The sequence below is a fragment of the Poecilia reticulata genome, chromosome 4 (genome assembly GCF_904066995.2).
Source record: "Poecilia reticulata chromosome 4, P_reticulata-male-v2, whole genome shotgun sequence".
In the NCBI taxonomy this organism is placed as follows: Eukaryota; Metazoa; Chordata; class Actinopteri; order Cyprinodontiformes; family Poeciliidae; genus Poecilia; species Poecilia reticulata.
Genome location: NC_088833.1, coordinates 14,830,229 through 14,852,995, shown reverse-complemented (window position 1 = coordinate 14,852,995; position 22,767 = coordinate 14,830,229). Strand labels below are relative to the sequence as shown.

Sequence of the window (22,767 nt, the reverse complement as noted above, 5' to 3'; positions counted from 1 at the left end):
AGCTGCACCATCTTGCATTTCATTACTGCTAAACACTGGATTTATTGCCTTCACATTTTGCACATCATATCACAATTTGTGAACTGCATTAACAAGAAGTGTCAAGGCTGCATGGTAAACTGCATGCTCTCTGGCTCCCAAAATGAATGTGCTTGAGCGATAAGGGCCGGAGGAGGGGACAGAAAATACTGCACAATGCTGTGGCACGTCTCCAAGCACAAGCTGCCTCGCTGTGCCTGTGTTATATAATTCTGATGGGGCTGTTTGGCTCCTAACACTTCACCTACCATAAGTGTGAACGCCACTCTTGCTGTGTAAGACTGTCCTCTGACATATGTGCAGAAACAAACAAGTGTGCTATACAAATGCTATCCAGTGGAAAAAAAATGTCCCAAAGCTGAATTTTGTTTGGCATGTGGGAAATGTATGTCACACGGCCTGATTAATGCTGAATCACGATAATAAGGGGTACAAAACAGTGAAGAAGAAGCGTGCCAATGTCGAGCAGCCTCCACCTCGTCACCCTCACAATGCTTCTGCTCTGTGGAACAGCTCTGTGCCATCTGTCAGTACTGGAAAGACACAGTGGCTTGCAGCAGGGGTTTTTCAAACCTGCCTTTCTGCCATCAGAGAAAGGCAGGTTCCTCTGACGGAGATTCTGCTGTGCATGAATCTCTCTGTCGTAAACAACCACTGGGCTAGAAAACGGCTCGAGTTGAGCCAAAGCCTCATTGACACCAATGAAAAAGCTCTCCCAGTAGTATTATTGACCCAGGAAATAATGAGAGGTTGGCCATACTTGGCTTGAAAAGGACTCAGTAAAGTTAAGAAAGCATGACACAAGTTCAGCATAATTAACTGCTGTTTTCCAAAGTGTCATTTAATTGTCTGGATAATCTAGGATTCCTTCATCAAGATGCTACAGATACTGTCTTGGAAAAATATTCATGCTTTTTCAACTGTGTCACATGTTATACTTTATAATTTCATGAACTGAAGCAACACAAAATATTACTTAATTGTGAAGTGGAAATTAAAGTATTCATAATTTTTTCAAGATTTTTTTATTTTACAAATAAACATTTGCGAAGTGCGGCATGCACCTGTATTCAGTTGCTTTGTTTTTCATACTCTTCAGAGTTAACCCGATTAGAAAAATAGGCTAAAATTATGGAAACATTTAAAGTAGAATCTGGTTACAAATCTATCTTAACTTCAGGCCTGCCAGGAACAATGTTAATCAGAAAAATAGCAAAGATAGCCCCTCTGGAGGAGCTGCAGAGAGCCACAGCTCAGGTGAGATACTCTACAACAGAACACATTTTAGTAGTCCAAAATTAATGCCTTTGACAAAAGAAAGCCCTAATAAAGCTTATTTGCCATTTGCCACTAGTCATGCGAGGGATCAGTAATCAAGTGGAAAAAGAAATTACTCTAGTCAAATAGAACCACAATTATTATTGTTATTATTATTTGCCTTCATGCAAAACATAAATATATATGGTGGAAAGCTACACCTTACCACGAACACACATTTGCCATGATGACAGAGTTGGCAGCATCATGCTGTGTGGCTGTTTTCCATCAGCAGGGACAGAGAAGCTGGTCAGAGTTTATCGAACACAGACAGGCCTAAGTATACCTCTATAAAAGATATAAGACTGTGTAAACTTCCAGCTGAACAATGAGCTCAAACAGAAAGCCAGAGGTACAATGGAACAGTTTCAGGAATACAGTACTTTTAAATGCATCTCTGTCCCAACACATTTAAATCAAATGAGTGACTCTTTATTAGGTCTTCGCCTTCTTCTTCTGGTTTCTTTTGGCAGTTGGGATGAATTTGCTCTTTGCCTTGATGGCATGTTGAGGATTTAATTCATTTGATTCAGGTGATACAAAGATGTATCAAAAAGGTGAAGGGCGATGGCTCTACAGGACTGGAGCTGAACATTCCTTATTAAATCAAAGCATAGTCATACCCTAGAATGGCCCCAACCAAATTCAATCCAATGCACTGTAAACAAAATGATCTTCACAATGTTGCTTTATAAGTTATCGATGGGTTCTTATCACCTCTTATTTAGAATCCATATTGAAAGCTAAAAAGGTGCACGCTCAACTGGAACCAGCTGTGTGGCTCTTTTTTCTTAAAATATGAAAGTCATTGTCTCCTTGTTTGTATTGTGAATCATACTGATAAAGGTCTAAAAATCATTTCCTCTTTCACCAAGATTAAAAATAAAATAAACATGCCTCTCTCGTCCCTGGAAGCTTATCTATGCTGGTCCTTAGTCCTAATAAATGTGTGTGGCGTTCATAGATCAAGTGCATGTCTCCCTAACCAGATACATAATGATTAAAACAATGTATGATTAAAATAAATCTTGCTCAGTTCATCTCCAGAGTACTTAATAAAATAAACCCATCTTCTCCAAGTCATGAGGGACGTGCCTTGGCAGTGTCATTTCACCCTTGGTCAAAAATGAGCAAAAGAAACAGAGCAAAGGAAAGAAAGTCAAAAAGAGACGCTCAAGCTGAAATATTGAAATGGCTGCTGGCATCTCTTCAGGGTCACACACCAGCTGTGACAGCAGCCTCCCAGGGTCTTTGATCTTGACCGAGAGGGTGGACAAAAGTGGTTCTGAAGCAGCTTGAGATCTAAACTGTAGCAGTTGTTAACTGTTATCTTGTGAGAGATGGTAACAACTTTAGCCCTTCCTTCACCCACATTGGCCACATTTCTAATTCAGCGACATACGCTGTACAACTTTCTGCATGTTAACTACCCTGATACCTAACACTTTTGTGGTCAGCTATGATATGTGTTCAGAGATTTTGCACTACAAAGGTATATATTCTTGGAAGAAAATTAAAAGAAAGCTTACAACCTTAATGCCACGGCAATCTTCAGCTTGGAGATTTGATTAATATATATAATTTACCTTAGGATATGTCAAGTTTATTCGTGCAACACATGCCACCAAGAGGAAAATTCAAATTGCTTTGCACCACAAAACTATAGCAATAAACATTAGATTTTGTCAAATGACATCATCAAAATCATAAAGAATAACTGCCATCAAATACATGTCAAATTAATGTTCTGGTTATTATTAATCAAAGGGAACTCTGAACAGGTGGGGTTTTAGCCTTGATTTAAGTCTTGCAGTTTTCTGGAAGCTTGGTTCAGTTTAGTGGAGCCTAAAAACTTAAAGTTTAAGGCTTCAAAACTTACAAGTTTTAAAGTTTTATTCTGACTCTGGGGATGCAGAGTAGACTTGAACCAAAAGACCTCAGTGGTCCGGAAGTTGATACAACAGCTTGTCATTAATGTATTTTGGTACTGAGCCATTCAGTGATTTATAAACTAACAAAAGTATTATAAAGTTTTCTTCCCTGACCTATAGGGAGCCAATGTAAAGATTTTAGAAGTGGGGTGATGTGTTCTATTTTCACAGAAAGTAGCAAGCATACAGTAGATCTATTTTATATGCTTTCCATGAACCCAAACTTCTTATCTATGCTTTCAGTGGGCACCATTTGACAACCACACAAGGTCTTTTCTCCATGCACAATGCTTTAAGCTTATCTTTATATGACAGATACTATCAAGGAAATACTATCAAGGCACTGAACACAGTCACCACTTTGCTTAAAAGGCAATATCCACAGATCAGCTTCAACAACACAATGGCAAGTGACTTGAATATCACTGATCTTCCATCAACAAGGCAATTATGCATGTGAAACATACTCCAGCAGTCACCGATGCCAAACCACAAGGACTACTAAAGAACAAGTCACGAGCAAAGCAAACAGCCCACAGCAATGAAATGGCCTCCACATTTTTTACAGTACAGATTCAGCATTCCTGTCCCTTGTGGGTTATTAGTAGGACAAAGAGGATTTTAAAGGTGATTCTAATATTGTGGCTGATCTATTTAAGATACATGTACTGTGCATTATGTTATATCCTTAAATCTAACCCACTACATATCACATGACTTACATATTGAAGTCTTTGTGTTTTTGTGTCAGCAGGACTAATAATAGACAAGCTCTTGCATAACCCAAAAATAATTAACTCCTTCTTCATGTAGGAAGAGACTCACAGGGTTTATATTTATTGAATAATTACATGTGCAGATCAGACAAGCACTCGTGTCCACACAAAGATAGATTAGTCTATTCGATGTAACTTTTTTTTCCACTGTAACCTTTACACAGCTTTGATAACGATGAACAAGTCATTTCATTAAGCAGTCAAAGCCAAACAGGAAAGGTGTCCACTTAAATGATTGTTTTTCCTCTTAGTTTAAGTTGCCATCTAGTGGTTAACACGGGTATTGCCAAAACATTGTGTAAGCTACACGCAAAAAAAAATGAAAGTACAATTTGTACAAATATATAGTTTTGCATGAACAGAAATTATAACTTCGGGAAAAAAAATACAAATTTATAATTTTAAGTTTGTGCTGTAAGCAGGTGATTCACTGATTTATTGCCAAGCTTGATATTTCGTTGTAATTTACCATCTACAACCTATCTACAAGCTATCTACCTATAAATTCAACACTAGAAAACATGTCTGAGTCTATTGAAAGGCATACATACTAACTAAACAAATGTCCATTCTTAACATCATTATTCTAATATTGATATTTTTTACGTATTTTATATGGTTTATAAATTACTGATTAAGTATACAAACTGAAGCAACATTGTAACACATAAATAAAATTAAAAAAATAGAAAAATAAAACATTTCGTTTCTTTTAATGATGATCTGTTCTTTGTGAATGTTATATTTACGTGTTTTCGGAAATATTAAACTCAGTGTTTTGGGCCATGCTGGTTACAGAATGTGTAGGCTCCATTCACGACCTTCAATTATATTTTCAACAATATCCCTTATAAAATTACATAGGTTGTTTGTCTTGTAAAAATTTAGCAACCATGATGTTGTTTTTACGAGCTACAAGAAGTGCAAAGTGAGTTTTACGAGTTGCTATAGGACACATAAAGGCATCAGTAGAGGGAGGCGTTGACTCAAGCTAACCGCTGCTACCGCCGCATGAACCTTCCGTGAGCTCTACACACTGTTAGTGAGCCAAAAGGCACAGAAATGTCGGGGAAGAGTTTTCGTGTCAGCGACGGGGACTGGATTTGTCCCGATAAAAAGTAAGGCTGGCGATTAAAAAACGCTTTAGAGTCTTACTTTTATCAGGAGGTATGAATTGGTTTAGCAGCGTGGCGCGGGCCTACTAGCATGTAGCTCATGCTAACGCTGAAAAATTAAACAAAATTGTTACTTATCGCTTCTATCATGATAACTTTGAACATTGTAAGCACAGTAAATCAGCTGAATGTTCAACTAGTCTACAGGGTGGTTTTATTTGTAAATGTTGCTGATCGGCGTGGGCTATCAAATTAGCATATTAGCTGTTAGCTTACGTGGGTAGAAAGGTATTCGTGCACCGTTGTATGCGATGTTTACATTGTTACCGTATATCAACAGTTTTCGTGCTTACTCGGGAGTATCATGTTTCCAGTAAGCTCAGTTTAAACATGACAGACGGGTGCAGATGTCAGAGCTAGACCTTTTGGCCCAATGTTTCTAAACTAAGACTGCTAGCTTAGCCTGCACGAAGACATGAATGATCATGTCCTGTTGCTTGGCTTGCTCATGCATGGTTAATGTATTTCTTTCTTATTTTTTCCCAGATGTGGTAATGTGAACTTCGCTAGAAGAACGAGTTGCAACAGATGTGGTAGAGGTGACGTTTTACTGTGCTGCAACAGTTAATTTATTTGGTTTTTTGTTTAAGAAGTGTATTTTAATAAAGCTGATGTTTGGTGTCAACAGAGAAAACCACAGAGGCCAAGATGATGAAAGCAGGAGGAACAGAAATTGGCAAAACTCTGGCTGAGAAGAGCAGAGGCCTCTTCAGTGCAAATGATTGGCAGTGTAAAACGTATGAGCATAACGTGAACATTTTTGTTTTATAAATGTACTTTGCCAAATAAAATGTTTTGTTTTCTCCTTTGCTTAAAGATGTGGCAATGTGAACTGGGCTAGAAGATCAGAGTGCAACATGTGCAACACTCCTAAGTATGCCAAGCTGGAAGAAAGAACAGGTCCTGCTTTAATTTATATACATTTGTCGTTAGTTTTATAAAGTCTTTTGCAGAAATATTCAGCTTTGACACTTTGTCACAATACAATAACAGGCATTGAGCCTCTATTGAGATCTGAATCTTTATTGAAATTTAAAGTGATTGGAGGCAAAATAGCTCATAATTTTGAAATGGAAGAAAAGTGATACATAGTTTGCCAATCTTTATTTTTACTAATAAAATGGTAAAAGAAATGGATGCATGTGTGTCACACTCAGTGGAGTTACATTTTGTCTTAATTATAGCTGTGGGGTTTTTTTTATTATGTTTTTGTGAGGTTTGTGCATCTAAAAATTGAAATCTTAACACGTTCTTTGTAATTTAAGTAGAGTGCCGTCTCGGTGCAGATGTGTACAGCAAATCCTGTCACAAACAGAAAAACATTTGTCAGTTTCTTTCTACGTATTTATATATATTTATATCCAAAGGCTTGCATTCAATAATATGATTGTATTGTGACAAAATGTGAAGAAAAAAAATCAGTCCCTCTGAATATTTTGCAAAGTCTTTGTGTTGTTGAGTAACATTCATTTACACATTCTGGTTAATTTCATGGCAGGTTATGGTGGAGGGTTCAATGAACGGGAAAATGTGGAATACATCGAACGGGAGGAATCTGATGGTGAATATGATGAGGTGAGTACTGGCTTCAACCTGGATAACATGTTGTTTTTTTTTGTTTTTAATAAGTTACTAGCCTCATTTACAACATTGATGGAGTAAAAAAAAAATATATATATATATATATTTTTTTTTTTCTTTTTCCTGCAGTTTGGTAGAAAAAAGAAAAAATATCGTGGGAAGAGCAACAGCTCAAGTTCAGCAAAAGAAACTGAAAAGAAAGAAGTGCCAAAGGATGAAGATGAGGAAGAAGAGGAGGAGGAGGATGGTGACCTGTCAAAATACAAACTGGATGTAAGATTAGTGATTATGTATCCTAATAACCTCTCATAGTGAGCGATTAGCAGTTCTGATGAAAGACATTTATGTACAGGATGATGAGGACGACGAAGATGGGGATCTGTCGAAGTATGACCTCAATGCCAGTGATGAGGACGAAAAGCCAGCCAAGAAGAGCGGCAGCCGCTCCGGTTCCTCGCGCTCTACCTCGCGCTCTTCTAGCTCCACCTCTCGGTCGAGGTCCAGGTAAAAGGGTACAGGTCAAGGGTAACCCCAGGCAAAATGTCAGTATCAGCTCAATCTTCCTTTTGATTTAATGATCAGTATCGGAACATTTCTTAGAATGCCAATATGTTGTTTCCCCCTTTTCTCTCATCCCCTTCCCATCGGCAACAAAATGCCTGATGTTCATAGCCAGCTCTCTTTGTTGTGTCTAAATACTTGGGACTTGGAGAACAAAAATGCAGACTGGCTTTTAGAAGTTCATGGCTTTCTATAGATTTATCTGCACCATTTATGTGAAATTAACATTTATGGGGACTCTGTTTTTCCATTTTGAGGGCTATTATTTTTCTTGAGTGTTTTTGAAATGAGATCAAGTCACATTAAACTTTGAAGTACAACTGTGTTCTGTATTTAAAAAATATTGGAAAGGTTTTGTTGTTTTGTCTGTCTTTCAGGTCCCGTTCTAGAAGTACATCCAGTTCCAGATCTGGATCTCGTTCGAGATCTCACTCCAGGTGAATGAGGTGACATGCGCACTCTCCCTTTAGAGAGAGAGCGTATGTGTGGGGCAGAATGTCCCCTCATAGTCTTACTCGTAGGCACAGTTTCTAGAAGATTGTGTTAATTCAACTGATGTAGTCAAACCCAAGACTGTAATTTATATATATGGTGTTTGGCTTTACCGATTTTTATGACTCCTGTGGCCCAGATGTCCACGTCAACATGTGGGGTATTTATCACACCTCTCTCAAGAGTGATGCCTACTTGACTCACAAGACTAATATTAAGAGGATAAATTAGTCCTGAATGTAAAGCTACCTCAGGAAAATGTCATCAGTGAGTAATAAGGCATCTTGGGTCAAATATGTAAAATTTTAAGCACTTTGCCTTGCAAAAGTATTTATACCTCCTGAACTTTACCACAGTTTCTCATGTTACCAAACTAAATGTATTTTGTTGCTGTTTTGTGAGATGAAAATCTCTAAAGTATAGAGTTCTCCACAAAAAAAATCATTTTCAAACAATTCCCCTTTTAAAGCTGCTCCATGTGCAGTTTGAATTTTCTGGTCTACACGCAAAATATGTTTGTCGAACAAGTGTAAAGCGTTAGTGAGAACATGTGGTGGTAGCTTGATGCTGTGGGTTAGCTATTCTCAGGCAAAGAATAAGAAACCTGGTTCCTAATTCTGGAGGAAATCTTGTTAATCTGCAGATTTGTGACTGAGGCTGTTCACCTTTCATCAGGACAACAATCCCAAACATACTGCCAGAGCAACACTGAATTTCAAAAATATATTTTAGAAAGGACTAAATGGTTTTGATAAAGGATGATGTGTGTTTAGGATGGCTTAGTGAAAGTAAATGCCTTGAAAATTGGTGTTGACACCAATTGCCCACACAGTTTTCCATCCAATCTGACTGAGGTTGAGTTATTTTGCTAAGAGAAGTCTCTTAGACGTGCAAAGCTGGTAGAGATGTACCCCAAAAAGCAAAACGTGCTTCTCCTCCCAAGAACTGAATTGAATTCTTTGCTGCAGCTCTCAAATTTTTATTTGCATACATTTTTTGAAAACCATTAGTCATCTTCTTTCCACTTCATTTAGATCTTTCTTTGGGTTGGTCTATCAGTTTAAAATCCCATTAAAACACACTGAGGCCTGTGGTTGTAGCACAACAAAATGTGAAGAAGGGGGATAAATACTGCTGTAAAGCACCATATGTGCTCTTGAAGCAGAGAAGTCTGATAAATACTCACACCTGTGGGAACCGGTTTTGGTTTTACTGACCTCAGTGCTTGGTGTATTCCTCCAAAAGATCGAGCTCCAGGTCTGGGAAGGGCTCCTCTCCCCAGAAGAGGTCCCGCTCACCGTCCTCCTCACCAGAGAGGGGACAGAAGCGAAGTCGCTCCAGGTCTTCATCTGGAGGAAGAAAGCGAAGACGCTCTAGATCACATTCGTCCGAAAGGTTTGGGTTTCTGTGGAATACCACAATGGCACTGATTATAATTAGACCTCTGTTGGATCGCTTACGGGAGATCAGATTTACAAGCTTATGCTCACATTTTGCCATTGTGTAATGCTTTTTATAATATCCGTTTACCTTGCTTCATGTATACATGATGCGCCATTGGCTGACTCTGCTGACCTTGTCGTTCTTCCCACGATGTTTGTGTGATTTCAGGCGCAGTGGCCATTCGTCTGGATCGTCTCTCTCTGGCTCCAGTTCTAAAAAGAAATAGCTTTCTTACAGCCTCATAAGCCAGTGAAGTTTAGTGGAAGTGCATGTCGTGTTGCAAACACAACCACCTTCAGTATGCTCTTCATTGTTATAACCTCTCAAAAGTCTTACTTCTAAACATCAAGAAAAACAGGCAACATGAAATACCCTGTCATTACGTATGTGCTCCCCTTTTCTAAAAAAACACATATCTGGAGTGTTTGTAACTATTGATGTCCAATAAAAAATGTTTGGTTCTAATGAAAAAGAAGAAAAAAATGAAGTGTAAAGGGTGTACTCCCTTTTAAAATCAATTTCGCCTAAAATATTTGAGAGCATTTGGCTCTGGTCATGTGTGGAAGAACTGGAGCAAATAATTTTTTTTTTCATATTCTTAACCATCAGTTTAGGGTAGCTGAAATGTAGCTTTAATTTGGATGGGGTTTTTTTGGGGGTGAGGTTGTTTCAAGGTAAGTATACTTTTTGATATTGTCTTAATTGAATAAATTTCATATTTTTGGGTTAGGGTTGAGGTTTAACTGTACTTATGTCTCCCTTCACAATTATTTTGGCTTTGTTCAAAATGATTCCCCTGCTTTTGCCACTTGGGGAAAACACTTCTTAATTTTCTGCTCCAGTTCAGTGTAGCACAAATTGCTAAAAGTTATGATTAAAATGTGACATCAAAGTCTTTTTAGGAGTAAAATGACTAAAATGTACACATGTAAATAAAAACTTGTCAACCTTGATTCTTGATGATAGTATTTATTTAATGACATTCTTTTAGTCTGTGTTTTGTGAAAAATATTGAAAAAAAACATTAGGTTTTTAATTAAATATATGGTTAACCCTGGAAATTTTATATTGGTTTTGCAAGTCAATATTGTCTTATAACCAATTTCATAATGATTAATTGGGCCAAACGTCTTTGCTAGGTTATGTGGGCAAAATGTATTACTGTAGCAGACTTTGCATAGTTTAAACATTTGTTGTAGCAAACTTTATATTGAAGATGGGGTAGACTTGTTTACTCCAGCTCTCCTGATCTAGACGGTTACATTAGCTTTTAAGCACACCACCATGTTCTGTGGACATTTACAATGTAGCAACAGACATTCAAGAAAGGCCTTCAGAACCAAGGTGGGGAATCACTGCTCAAACGGACACATTCACAACTGGATTTATACAATATGTTTTAAAACGGGTGACTGTTTCAATATGGTTTCTTTTGCTAGGGTATATGTTGATGCAACAGGAATCGGTTACTCTTTATCCTGATAATCAGTTTTATGTGCAATATATATTCAGCATGTGAATGGATGAACAAATGTGAAACTTTTGGGTTCTCTTCACTTGAAGTGCTATACAAGTACAGGCCATTTACCATACATTGAACGTTTTAAAAATTAGACTTAAAATTGTATATTCAATAAAAATACACTCTGATTTCATGGTAGCTACTCTTGCAGATCCCAGTGTGATCAACAGGTGGCAGGTTTTCTCCGAGTAGAAAGGGATCGCTGCTCACAGAGAACTGATTAAAAGTTAAGGTTCTGGGGAGAAAATGAAGTGATGCGTCTAAGTTAAAACAAGTAATTGAGCAGTTTATTTCACTTTTAAGTTCTTACGGTTGACGAAATCAAATTTTGAAATTTTACGAAACAAAAATTAACTTCTGTGCAGACATCTTATTGTCTACAATCATGTAGGACACTATGCTTAATAAAGCAGACAGTGAATAATGCTAGATGAGTTGGTTGTTTATAGGAAAGTTGAGTGAAAAAAGAAAATGGATAACAAAAATGGATAACAATCCTGAGATTTGTGAAACAAATCGGGAAGATCATTTGCAAGGAGTGGACAGAATCTGCAGTCGTCCGTTCTGGGTATGGGCGAGAACTACTGCGTTCTTTGTGTTAAGCCACTCTTTAATGGAGAGACATTTTCAAAAGGATCTTGGGCCAAGCAGAAAAACCGAGTGGTCCAAAATCCTGTTCTCATATTAGTGTTAAATTGTGTAAATTCCTTGGGAAATTAGTCCGGATCAAGTCAGTGATGCTTTTGAGAAATCTCTTGGTCATCTGAATCTACTTGGAGATTTTAGAGCACATAACCCTACATTGGTTGAATAGTTTAATTCAGATCTTTTTAACACTTCAACAAACCCACAGGCGAATCAATGATGCTTTGGTTCATACAAAAGGAGCTCCCACTAGTCCATGCAGTTCAGACACGATTTTAGAAGGAAGGCATTTCTGTTACTTTCTAATCCAATTTTCTAAGAACTATTTTTTTGTTTGATTTTTATAAGCTGTGAGCAATGATCATCAAACGACAGAAGTTAGATCTTGAAATTCCACGTGTAATAAAGATTTTGTGCTCACTGAAATATGTGAAACAAATGAACAATTTGGAGACATAATATGTGGAAATAATCCTTGTTTAGATAATGAACAGAGGAAATATCTATTTTTTTGGCTAAATTCTCTAATTGCCTTAGAATAGAGATGAATGTGAGGTTGCAATAATTTATTATGCATAGCGTAAACAATGTTCCCTAAAATGTGCTTTATTTTCCTACTGCACTCAGATTGATTCATGCTGAAGATTTTCAAATTGTTCTCATCCTTAGAGCCACTTGCAAGGTAAAATAACACAAGAAAGCCATAGCCAGAACTGAAAGAGTTCCTTTAATTTATATTAATTATTTATTCGTTTTTACTGGCAGTATCAGCTCCCTGCTCGCCCTTGTCGATAAGTAGTCCCGCCTCCAGCGCGTAAAGCCATGATGCGCCTTTACGCACTGTCCTCACTTAGAGAAGCGGGCAGCTCAAGAAGATGCTGGGCGTATTCAGGCGAGATACTCGCAGCATTTAAGATTTTCGTTCCCTCAAGAATTGCCGTGGACACCCCAGAGGCTGCAAAAATGACTGCTAAAGGCACAGGGTGCACCAACGCTTCCCTCCAAGTTTGCGAAAACAAGACGAATGCCGGTGGGAATGTATCTGTTGGATTTCCAATATCCATGATGGTCACTGGCGTAGTTGGCAACTCTTTGGCTCTCATTCTGGTGTACATATCATACAGAAAAAAGGAAAACAGAAGAAAAAAGTCTTTCTTACTTTTCATCGGATCTTTGGCTTTGACTGATCTGTTCGGACAACTTTTGACGAGTCCAGTTGTTATATCGGTCTACCTGGCTGATCTGAACTGGTGCGCAATTGACAATACTGGGAAGCTGTGCAAATACTTCGGTGTTTGTATGACAACTTTCGGGCTGTGTTCTCTCTTTTTGGCCAGCGCCATGGCTTTAGAAAGGGCGATGGCGATAACAAACCCCCATTGGTACTCTAATCACATGAAGACGAGCATGACGAAGCTGACACTGGCTGCCATATGGTGTCTTGGGTTTCTCTTCTCTCTGCTGCCTATTGCGGGGATCGGGGAGTACACGAACCAGTGGCCGGGCACCTGGTGCTTCATCAGCACGGGGAAGAGTGAGGCTCCTGGCAATGTGTTTTTCGCCATCACTTTCGCTGTTCTTGGGATTTTCTCGCTACTTGTGACACTATCCTGCAATGTGATGACCATCCGAGGTTTGATCATCCGGTGTAAAACAAAGACTGGTGCATCCCAGTCTTCAAAGCAGTGGGAGCGTCTCACCACGGAGACTGTAATTCAGCTCTTAGGAATCATGTGCGTCCTGATTATTTGCTGGTCTCCTCTGCTGGTAGGTTTTATTTCAGGCTACTGCTCTGCTGCCTTTCCTTTAACAACCTTAAAAAAAAAAACTCTGTTATTTAGTAAAGTCCCTTGATGCGCAGTTAAATTAACCAAAGATTTTCGCTTGGCTCTTTTTTATGTGATGGAGTGCCTTTTAGGAACAGATTAAGAGCTTTGCATCTCTGGAGATGCTCAGATTTCTCTGCAGGTCAGCTAAAGGAGCAAAAGCAGCCTTGTGACTCCAACACATAACCCACAAAGCCTTCCAAAAGTATTAATATCCTCTGAACTTGTTCACATTTTATTAGGCTACAACAAACATGCATTTTATCAGGATCTTCTGTTAAAGATTAACAAACTGTACTCCATAAGTGAAATTGCTAGCAAATAAAAATCTGAGATGTATTGCTTGTGTATATTTGGCTTCTTTTAGTCTGATGCCTCTAAATCCATTTACCTCCACATGTACTCCAAATAACAGGCCTAAATAAATCCTACAGCTGATATAATTTAATCTGAATATAAATGCAGCTGATATGCGAAGGCCTCAGAGGAGTTGTAATGGGGAACATTAGAGAACAGTCAGCATTGCAAAGAGCAATAAACCCAGTGGACAGCTCAGGGATGAAGTTGCAGAGATGTTTAAAGCAGAGTTACCTTTGAATATATCATTGAGCAGCATAACTTAATGCAATTTAAGTCAAAATTACAGACAACTGCTAAGCCACAAAGACATTGCCGTCCACCTAAATTGTAGAGTAAGAAGAGATTTATTAATCAGAAGAAACAACCAAAAGGCCCATTGTAACTCTGGAGGAGCTACAGAGAGAAACTCCAGCAGAGATTCATGTTTCTGAAGAACAGACTTTAAACAAAAAGGTCACAACCTTAAACAGTGGTCATGTCTAAAGCCCTGTGATTAAGATTAGAACAAGCTTAATGACTTGTCTTAAGTTACTAAGCTTTGAACAAAGCTTAATCATGTTTTAAAATGAATCAGACGGGACTTGAAAACTGAAGTTCAACAGACCTTAGCTATTTTACAAAGAAGACCATGTAAACATGGTAGAAACACACAGGTTTCCGGTTGTGAAAGGGAAAACTGGGTTTATAAAGTGTTGACTCAGGAGGGCTGAATACACATCATGCACAGCACACTTTTCAAATCTTTGTTTGTGACAAAAAAAGGAAACCGTGTCATATTTCCGTTCCGTTTTATAATTCTGCACCATCTTGTGCTTGTAACATGACAATGTGAAAAGGGTGCAGTTAGGTTTGCAACTCACTGTATGCTCTTTGTTTCACTCATCTGTACAGTCAAACGTCTTATACACTTTTTGTTGTTTCTGTTATGACTGGCTCAGGGTCACTGCAAAAACGGGAGACCAAAGTGGGTCAAAGGAACCAAAGGAATATTTATAAAACACGTATAAAACACATGTTAGAATCAGTGGAGTAATGCAGATGCTTGTGTGTGTTATGGATATGCATGTGCGATTGTTGGAATGCGGAAGTATAGATAAACCCAAATGTGCATGAGGAGCAGATGAAGGCCTATCAGCAGAGCACGATGCCGCACCACTCGTGCCAGGAGGAGTGGAGAGTAAGAGAGACTTTAAAGAGGAAACTGGCAGCCTTTTGTATCACAATGACCTGCACAGGGAAGAAACACAAGGGGCAGGCACACCACAAAACACATAACCCAGACCACAAAGCTTAGGGTCATTAGGGTTTCCAATTATAAAGTCAAACAACATCTCCATTCCATGATTTAGAAAACAAATATATCTGCTTGGATTCATTTCAAATGCTACCTCCATGTTTTGTATAGCGCGGTAATCCACTTGAGATTCCTGCGAGAGGGTCTGGCCACTGGGCTATGAGGTCATGCATTGTCAACCACACCAGGGATATTAATAAAAGCCAAAGCACTTAGCAGAAAAAACTGAATTCACAGACTGCAAGAGTTGCAAACCTTTCTTTTGTTAGGTATCAATTGGAAAGCGATCAATTTACATGCATGATTTCTTTCCAAAATATGTTTTTTGAAGGTAATGTTTACCCAAACAATCCCTCTCCCCCTCCACAGCTTCTAGATATTAAAATATGTCCCAATATTTCTCCTCAGTTATTGCTGCTGAGGATGATCTACAGTCAAGTATCCTCCCAAGAATGTAAGTCAGCAAACACAACATTCATTTCCGTCCAGAGCAAAGTTTCAAATCTCGACTGCGACTTCTTTCTGACTGCAATACGTTTGGCCTCCCTCAACCAAATCCTGGACCCGTGGGTCTACCTGCTCCTGAGAGAGATCCTCCTGCGAAAGTTCTGCATCATGGCCAATGCCGTCTCCAACTGCTCCGTAGACGATCGGAAGGAGAGTCAGACGGCACTGGATGCTCTCAACAAACAGAATCAACAAGGCAACAACATTTGTAAATCGACAAGTAACTAAATCAGCGTTTGGCAATAATTACCATCCTATGACCTGTTGGTCGAAATGCTTTCAGAACTAAATGAATAAAAAAGGAAAGCAAATAAGTGCATAACCTTCTACACCAGGACTGTGCAGTGGGATGCAGCTGAGCCTCCTGTACAGGTACAGGCATCTGTTTTGTTTAAAACACATTTCATTGAAGGCTATCGAACCAGCATGTGAATTGCATGACTCTGCCATCCCTTAAATCTGGCTGCTGTGCGGCCATCAGAACTTTCTTGTGACCAAGGTTTATATAAACTTTTGATAGATGCAACATCTGCATGAGGGTTACTGCTGACTGATAACTCATTTGAGGCAATGGGTTGATTCCAAGACTATCTAATGTAAGTTTTGTTGAATGAAGAAGACTATGAGAAAAGTGCTGAAAATATGTTGTAAATAACTTTGCTTTCTCTTCTGTGATGCAGGCCATTTTGCTCAAGAAGGAACCATATTTAAAGAAAATATATATTCTAAACTGGAGCCTATGGTTTGAATATACTGTTATTTATTAGTGTCTGTAAGATTTTGTCCTAATGAAGTTATCTGTCTGGTTCCACTTGTTGCAAATTTATACCTTCCTGCACATCGCGCTTCTTGACTACCAGCCAGGACTAATAAATGTGAAGCTTTGTTGGCAGGTCTCATCCTGAACATTAAATACATTGCACATGTAGACCTTCTTCTGCAGTATTTGTTTGAAAAACCCAAGAAACTGATAATAAAGTGTCAAGGACTTAGGGAATGGAGTGTATACTTGCGGTGACTGACATTATGAGGTCATGGCACAAAACTGCTTGTTAGGGAACTGTACAGTCTGCACCAGCCAGTTAATAACATGTTATGGTTTTATATAACATACGTCAAAGAAGGTGCACTGTATACAGTATGTTTAAAACTGACCACTTGAAATTATATTTGTCATATTTAAATTGTTTTATGTATATGGATTTTTAATTAAGGTTTTGCCTGCAGTGGTTAGTATCTGAAGTACAAATGTATATAAGTTTGTGTGTAAAGCTAATAGTTGGTCAAAGAGGGCCTAGATAAAAGGAGCTTAAAACTTGAAACCTCCTAAAACAAGTTCCTTCTCAACAGCATCATAGCAAATGATTTTTTTGTTTGTTTTTTATGTATATATTCCATACCTTTTAACATTGATAACACAAGGAGCAATGATTGTTTACCCTGAAAAAGGAGGTTGGAGGTGGTGCACCAGCAGTGACCTTCCTGTGTTACTGAAATTGGAGTAAGTAAAGCATTTATACACTAAATTATTGTGGCGCCAAAGGGAGAAACGCCAAAGTGCTATATGTGATTCTGTTGTGGGAATTCTATGTAGACATTGAATGAAAACACAAGCCCGGTAAGAAACCAGCCTCTTGTTCTACACTTTGCTTCGTACAGAGGGTCTGGGTTCTTGGCTGTTGGCTAATTGCTTGCTTGAACTCTGTTGGAGTTTTTAATTTAATCCAGTGGCAAAGGTTTACCCATGATGTATGTAATGTGCCAGTTTGATGCTACAAAGCTTACCAGAAATTGCATTCTCTCTAAACAACTATCCTCCACAGTCAACTGAATGGCTTCGTTCGCTTCCTCTGCAGCCATTGGTTAAACTTCTCCTTCTGTTCACTGATTGGCCTGGTTGAAATTTTATTGGAGGAATCAAAGTCAGTGGGAAAAAGCCCAATTATTGACAAAACGTATTGAGAGCCATGGAGGACATAAAACGCCACAGATTGTAGAGCCCTGAACTAGCTGTTAGCTTCAGTATTAATCAGCAAATCTGAATTTCACAAAACTTATTAATTTCTCTACTGCAGGTAAGATATTTACAGCTAAGACAATTACCTTCCAACAGTACCTCACGTAAAATCCTGAACTGTCTAATTAGTTTTAATAATATAGATAACATTATTATACAAAAGCTTTTCTCATCCAAGGTTTCTCTTATTGTTTTGTAGTTTTGACTGAAAATGAGGAAATTGGTTTGTATATTCATATTACCTACGCTTTCATTGTTTCCATGTGTTTTGTGTTGTACTTGACAGTTGACCTCTTGTTGGGACTTTCAAAGTGAATTTCAACTGACAAATCAAAAAAACGAAAAGAAGCAGAAATGATTCTGTGAAATGTGGTGGTGACATTGTTGTTTCGTAAAGTATATCGACTCATTTTCTTGGGTTTTTTGGGTGTATCGTAGTGTACTCTGTTTTCTCTCAGAGTCAGCAGAATTTACTCGGTTTAATCCCCGTGCTCCTGCTAAACAGGGTTATTTATTCACAGCTTTTACACACAAAGTGCAATTTGTCAAGAGGGCTCAGATGGAATCGATGTACCTTATAATGAGGTGGCTTGATCTCTGTCCCAACTCTCTAAACGTCAATATGAAAAAAATGAAGGGTAACTGTTGATATTGCAAAATGTACCTTTATTTTAATAGCTGTGTTGTTATGATATTCAATATTATTAATTCTAGAGTGGCATCATTTCCACACTGTATATACTTTCTTCATGTCTGGATAAAGTGAGATCAACATAAGACATGTCACATGGACCTTTGACCTTGACTGTCTCTAGCAGTTAGCCCACCTCTCTGCCTCCTCTGCACATGAACCAATCAGATTAGGCTAATGTGCACCATCATCCGTGCCTGGTTTTGCCTTTGCCTTTTAACTGTGAGAAGACACACAAGCTCAGTGATAATGACCCTATCGGAAATTGTTATCTCTGAAAGCGATGTGAAAGATGAGGATTTTCTTTTTTTCCTGTTTCCAAGTAACTGTTCATTTGCTGAGAGAAACAGAGCCAAACTGGGCTTATCACTGTTTACTAAAACCTGTTAGATGAGAAAAAAAAATCAGAGGTTAAGAGAAATCAAAACACTTTACACCATAATGAATCAGCCATGATTACTATGGATTTCACTGCATTATGTAGATGTGGTTTTGAACAGAAAGAAAAAAATAATGTCTTCCTCAACAATTACTCAGTTTCACTACATATAAATGGATTCGCTTTGGTGTAAGTGGTTTTCACCTGAATTAATATTGAAACTAATTGAGCGTGTGGCTGTGCATTAGCAGCATTTATCCCGAGCAAATGTCCACCTGCAGCAGTTAACACGAACGCAAACAGGCAGCTCGGTGCTTTTATGGTTTACATTTGAAAGAATGAATATTAATAATGTTTCAGGATACAACCTAATCACATTACACTTGAAGCTGCAACATTTAATAGCTTCAGTCCTACCGAAGCGGCTTGATAAAATGAATTAATATAAGGAGTGCCTTTAAAGCACACTGGGCCAGCATGTTACAGTGGATGCTCAAGAGCAAAGCATCCTACTCTGGAAGGGAAAGTGTGAGGATTGTAATTAATTTGACCAGTAAGTAAGATGTAGTAAGATGCACTGCAATATTTACTGAGACCATTTCCTGTTGTACTGCAACCCAGCTTTCCTCATGAATTATGTATGAACATTTGATCCAAGGTCCACCCGAGGGTATTATGGGATGAGAATATCAAAAAATCCTCTTTATGGACCCACAAAGCTCAGAGATAATGTTTGGCCTTACTTAGAAATTTACCGGAAATGTACGTAATATATGTTTATAAATTATTCTATCTCACTATGACCCAGCTGCCTTACGTTTCAGTACAGTAGGAAAACTTAATTCTGTGGGGAAATTATGCTTAAACGTCTACTTAGTTTACATTGTACATACACAATTTGATCTTTAAGCAAAGCAGGCTGCCACAAATGTTTTGGACATGTAAAAATATCCTGTTATATGTGTGTCACCGCTTGTACATATCATGTATACCTCACATGTGCACCACTGCTGCAGAACTGCTGCAGCTGTGACTCAGAAACAGCCTAATAATATTACTAGATCTCAGACAGTGCTAACCTCGGCATACTTCATACTTGAAACTGAAAATAAATGTTTCAGATCATTTAAGTCAATGGTTATCTGACCAATTAGGGATGTTCACAGAGCATTAAAGTTCCCTTTGTAAGCGAGTTAATATATGTATCCTTAAATATGTAGAAAAAGCAAAAAAGTGATATCAAAGCAGAAGTAATGTTCCTGGTTCCTGGCAACTCTACAGTGAAATCTGCACTTGCAAAGATGCAACAAGATTTTAAATTTTGCAGAAACTCCCCCTCATTTCCTCACATTTCAGCTTGTGTAGCATAAATCTTTCAATGTGCCAGTGTATGCAACATTTCACAAGAGTGTCCGTAAACAGCGATTATCTTTGTTCAGGAGAACAGCGATAATCATCCTTGACTGTAAGAATTACTACGTTTGAGTCTGTGACCTGATGAAATTATTTGTTTTTGTTGCGAGCAGGCCACTCCCGAGGGGCATTCACACACATTCATTCTGCACCAGAATCATTGGGAAGAGTGCAATTACATAATGACCAAATCCAGAAATGCTAGTTGGCCTGCTCTCAGACACTAATGCATGGAAGTGATTTACTGATTGCCTTATGACCTTGGTGTCTTGAGATGTTTTTGATAAGGAGAGAATGTCTGATAAGAGTGTGGTTGCGTGGCGAGTCTCAAAGACCGATTCACTTTGGTTTAATATCTTCAACAGGATACTAGATGGATTAGTCAAATTTTAAAATGTAGTAAATATGTATTGTATGTATATCATTAATTCTATATTTGTAAAAGAAAATGCCATAACTTTATCTTCCCATTTGTATTTGTCATGTAAACTTGTTTCCTACAAAATGACCTTGTTCTTGTTTATAAGAACTGGATAGGACATTTCCAGTCTTTGTTTTGCTTTTCTAATTCTGCTGGTGGTATAAAAATCATAAACATTTTACAGATAATGCACATAATGACCTGTTTTCAGAAACTATGTAGAACAAACAAATGACCAGAAAAGTAAGATGCACCAACAGGAAAGTTCTCCTTAAGTCCATTTTTAAGAGCAAACCTGGATCTTCTGTGCTGACAGAAACACGTTTGTCTAAACCTATGTGACCAAATGTCTCAGATGTTTTTGCGCACGTGATGCCTGTGCATATCACTGATCAAAGTTGTCTAAATTCCAAAAAATCTTTGAAAACAGTTGTTAGATGAGGGCTGCATCCCACTTCAGTTTGTTTCTTTGTTTTATTTCTTATGCACTGAGTGAGCAACGCTGTAGACTTGTGCAATCTTGTGTAATTTTTCATCTTCAAAAGGCTTACGTAATTCCTTGTTGAAATGAAAACAGAAATGGCTGTCTACCCAGCCAGGTGTTTCCTGATATCTATGTCTCTGTTCTGTATCAGTTCAACATACAGCCCTCCTTTTAGTCATTATGTGGCATAATGGCTATTGTGTGAAGTGATTCAATTAAAAATAAAAGCGTAGTTTTTCACTACGAGAGCTCCTGCAGTCTCAGTTAGTTTTATAATTAAATATTAATGTGTCTTTATTCTCATTGTAAATAATGACTGGCGTTGGTAAAGTGAACATTGTTTTGCAAGTGGAACGTGTTCTCAAAGACGTCGGGCTGAACCAGGCAGTAAGATGCAGAAACACATTGGAAACATTAGCAATTTGACTGTTGAATGTAACTTTTTTTGCATTTGCACTCTGACTAACTGGAACCACATAGCAGAAATAAAATCGGAATGATAATTACCACTATTGTTAATTATTCAAATATACAAAGTCCTTAAAGTACTATAATCCCAAATAACAAGAAAGTAGAAATTAATCAAGTTCTTTCACAAAGTGCAGTAAAATGCAAAAGACACCCTGTTCAATTATGCGTGTTTTTGTGCTAAACAAAATGACTCAGATGTAATTTTCTTCTTCTAAATATATTCAACTTTGTGAATGTATTTTGCTGCTGGCCACTGAAAAGCATGTGTAGGCTTCTTTGTTGTTTACGCATTGTGTTTCTAACGGGCTAATAAAAAGATCAATATGGTATTAGCAGTTTGTTAACATGAATTTCCTTCTTTGCTGCACTGACATTATCTTGTATCATGCAAAAGGTTGAAGCTCAGGCAGTAACAAAATAGGCAGTAACAAAATCCCCTGAAAATAAATCTGTTTTGCTTGGACAACAGAAACCACCTTGTAGTCAGGGGACGAAACACTTCCTCTTTCACTAATGAAGATAAATAATGCAAACGCAGGAATAGGTTGAAGTGACCTGGTTTGTCAGCTCCAATATCATTGTTGCCATAATAAGCTTTAAACGAGAATAGATGAGAAGCCGTAATAAATTTCGATAACTCAGGTGTGTCTCTATAATTGTATAACCTAGGAGTTCATTTATTTCAATTAAAAAGAGATGAAAACTCTACAATTTGTCTGGACAACCAAACGACAGATTTTATTTAAAACAAAAATGTTACATTATGGGTTGCTGTCCTCCAACTAGTAGATGTGTCACTGGCCCAACACACTCAAATCAAATGGCTGAATTACTTCATCAGTATGTAGTGAAGTTCTCCAGAGTCCTGCTAACAATGTTCATATTTAGCTCAGGTGTGGTGAAGCAGAGACACATCTAAAAATTACAAGACGTGGCATTTGATGCTTGGATTTGAGGAGTCCTGGCTTAGACAATCAAAGGGAAGAATATTAACCACAAAACTGTCCAACAGACAGTAAATGACACCCACTACAAGTAGGATAAACCTCCTTAAAATGATGCTCCAAGTCATTTTTTCCAAAAGTAGTTTTGGCAAAAAAGAAAAGAAAAAAAAGTCACCACCTCCTTTTTCCCAAATGATGACTTAGGTAAAACAACAGAAAAGAAACTTTTGGAAAAAGATGACTTTGGCCATTATTTCAGGAAGGCGATGATATATAAGCTTAACTTTTCCGTACAATTGACTTTGAGCTGAGCTCCTTATGCTAATACAGTGGTCTCCATTCAGAGTGAAGGGCATAGTCTAAAATGCATAAACCTTTCAACTGATGTGATTTTAAAGCCTGGAAACATCCTTAATCCATTTTCGATTTTAAATTGAACTCCCTTTAAGTAAGTCCTGAAGCAAGAGCATTATATCCA

At 38.0% G+C, this 22,767-nt stretch overlaps 2 protein-coding genes across 6 annotated transcripts; both read left to right on the top strand.

Moving 5' to 3' along the window:
• The first annotated feature begins 5,021 nt into the window (after positions 1-5,021).
• On the top strand, positions 5,022-10,268 carry zranb2 (zinc finger, RAN-binding domain containing 2). 5 transcript variants are annotated; one of them, XM_008408107.3, is made up of 10 exons: positions 5,024-5,181; positions 5,725-5,777; positions 5,867-5,975; positions 6,056-6,138; positions 6,737-6,813; positions 6,949-7,092; positions 7,172-7,323; positions 7,758-7,817; positions 9,118-9,267; positions 9,484-10,268. In XM_008408107.3, exons 1-10 carry the CDS (start codon positions 5,126-5,128, stop codon positions 9,539-9,541), a joined length of 942 nt encoding a protein of 313 aa, XP_008406329.1. In that variant the 5' UTR covers positions 5,024-5,125; the 3' UTR covers positions 9,542-10,268. The 5 variants fall into 5 exon arrangements, with proteins under 5 accessions (XP_008406328.1, XP_008406327.1, XP_008406329.1 ...); XM_008408106.3 differs by having other exon boundaries at positions 5,022-5,181; positions 5,725-5,771; positions 9,118-10,268; XM_008408105.2 differs by having other exon boundaries at positions 5,023-5,181; positions 9,118-10,268.
• A 1,874-nt stretch (positions 10,269-12,142) lies between these two features.
• Positions 12,143-21,677, top strand: ptger3 (prostaglandin E receptor 3 (subtype EP3)). The gene is made up of 2 exons (XM_008408108.3): positions 12,143-13,249; positions 15,371-21,677. Exons 1-2 carry the CDS (start codon positions 12,305-12,307, stop codon positions 15,695-15,697), a joined length of 1,272 nt encoding a protein of 423 aa, XP_008406330.2. The 5' UTR covers positions 12,143-12,304; the 3' UTR covers positions 15,698-21,677.
• The last annotated feature ends 1,090 nt before the right edge of the window (positions 21,678-22,767 follow it).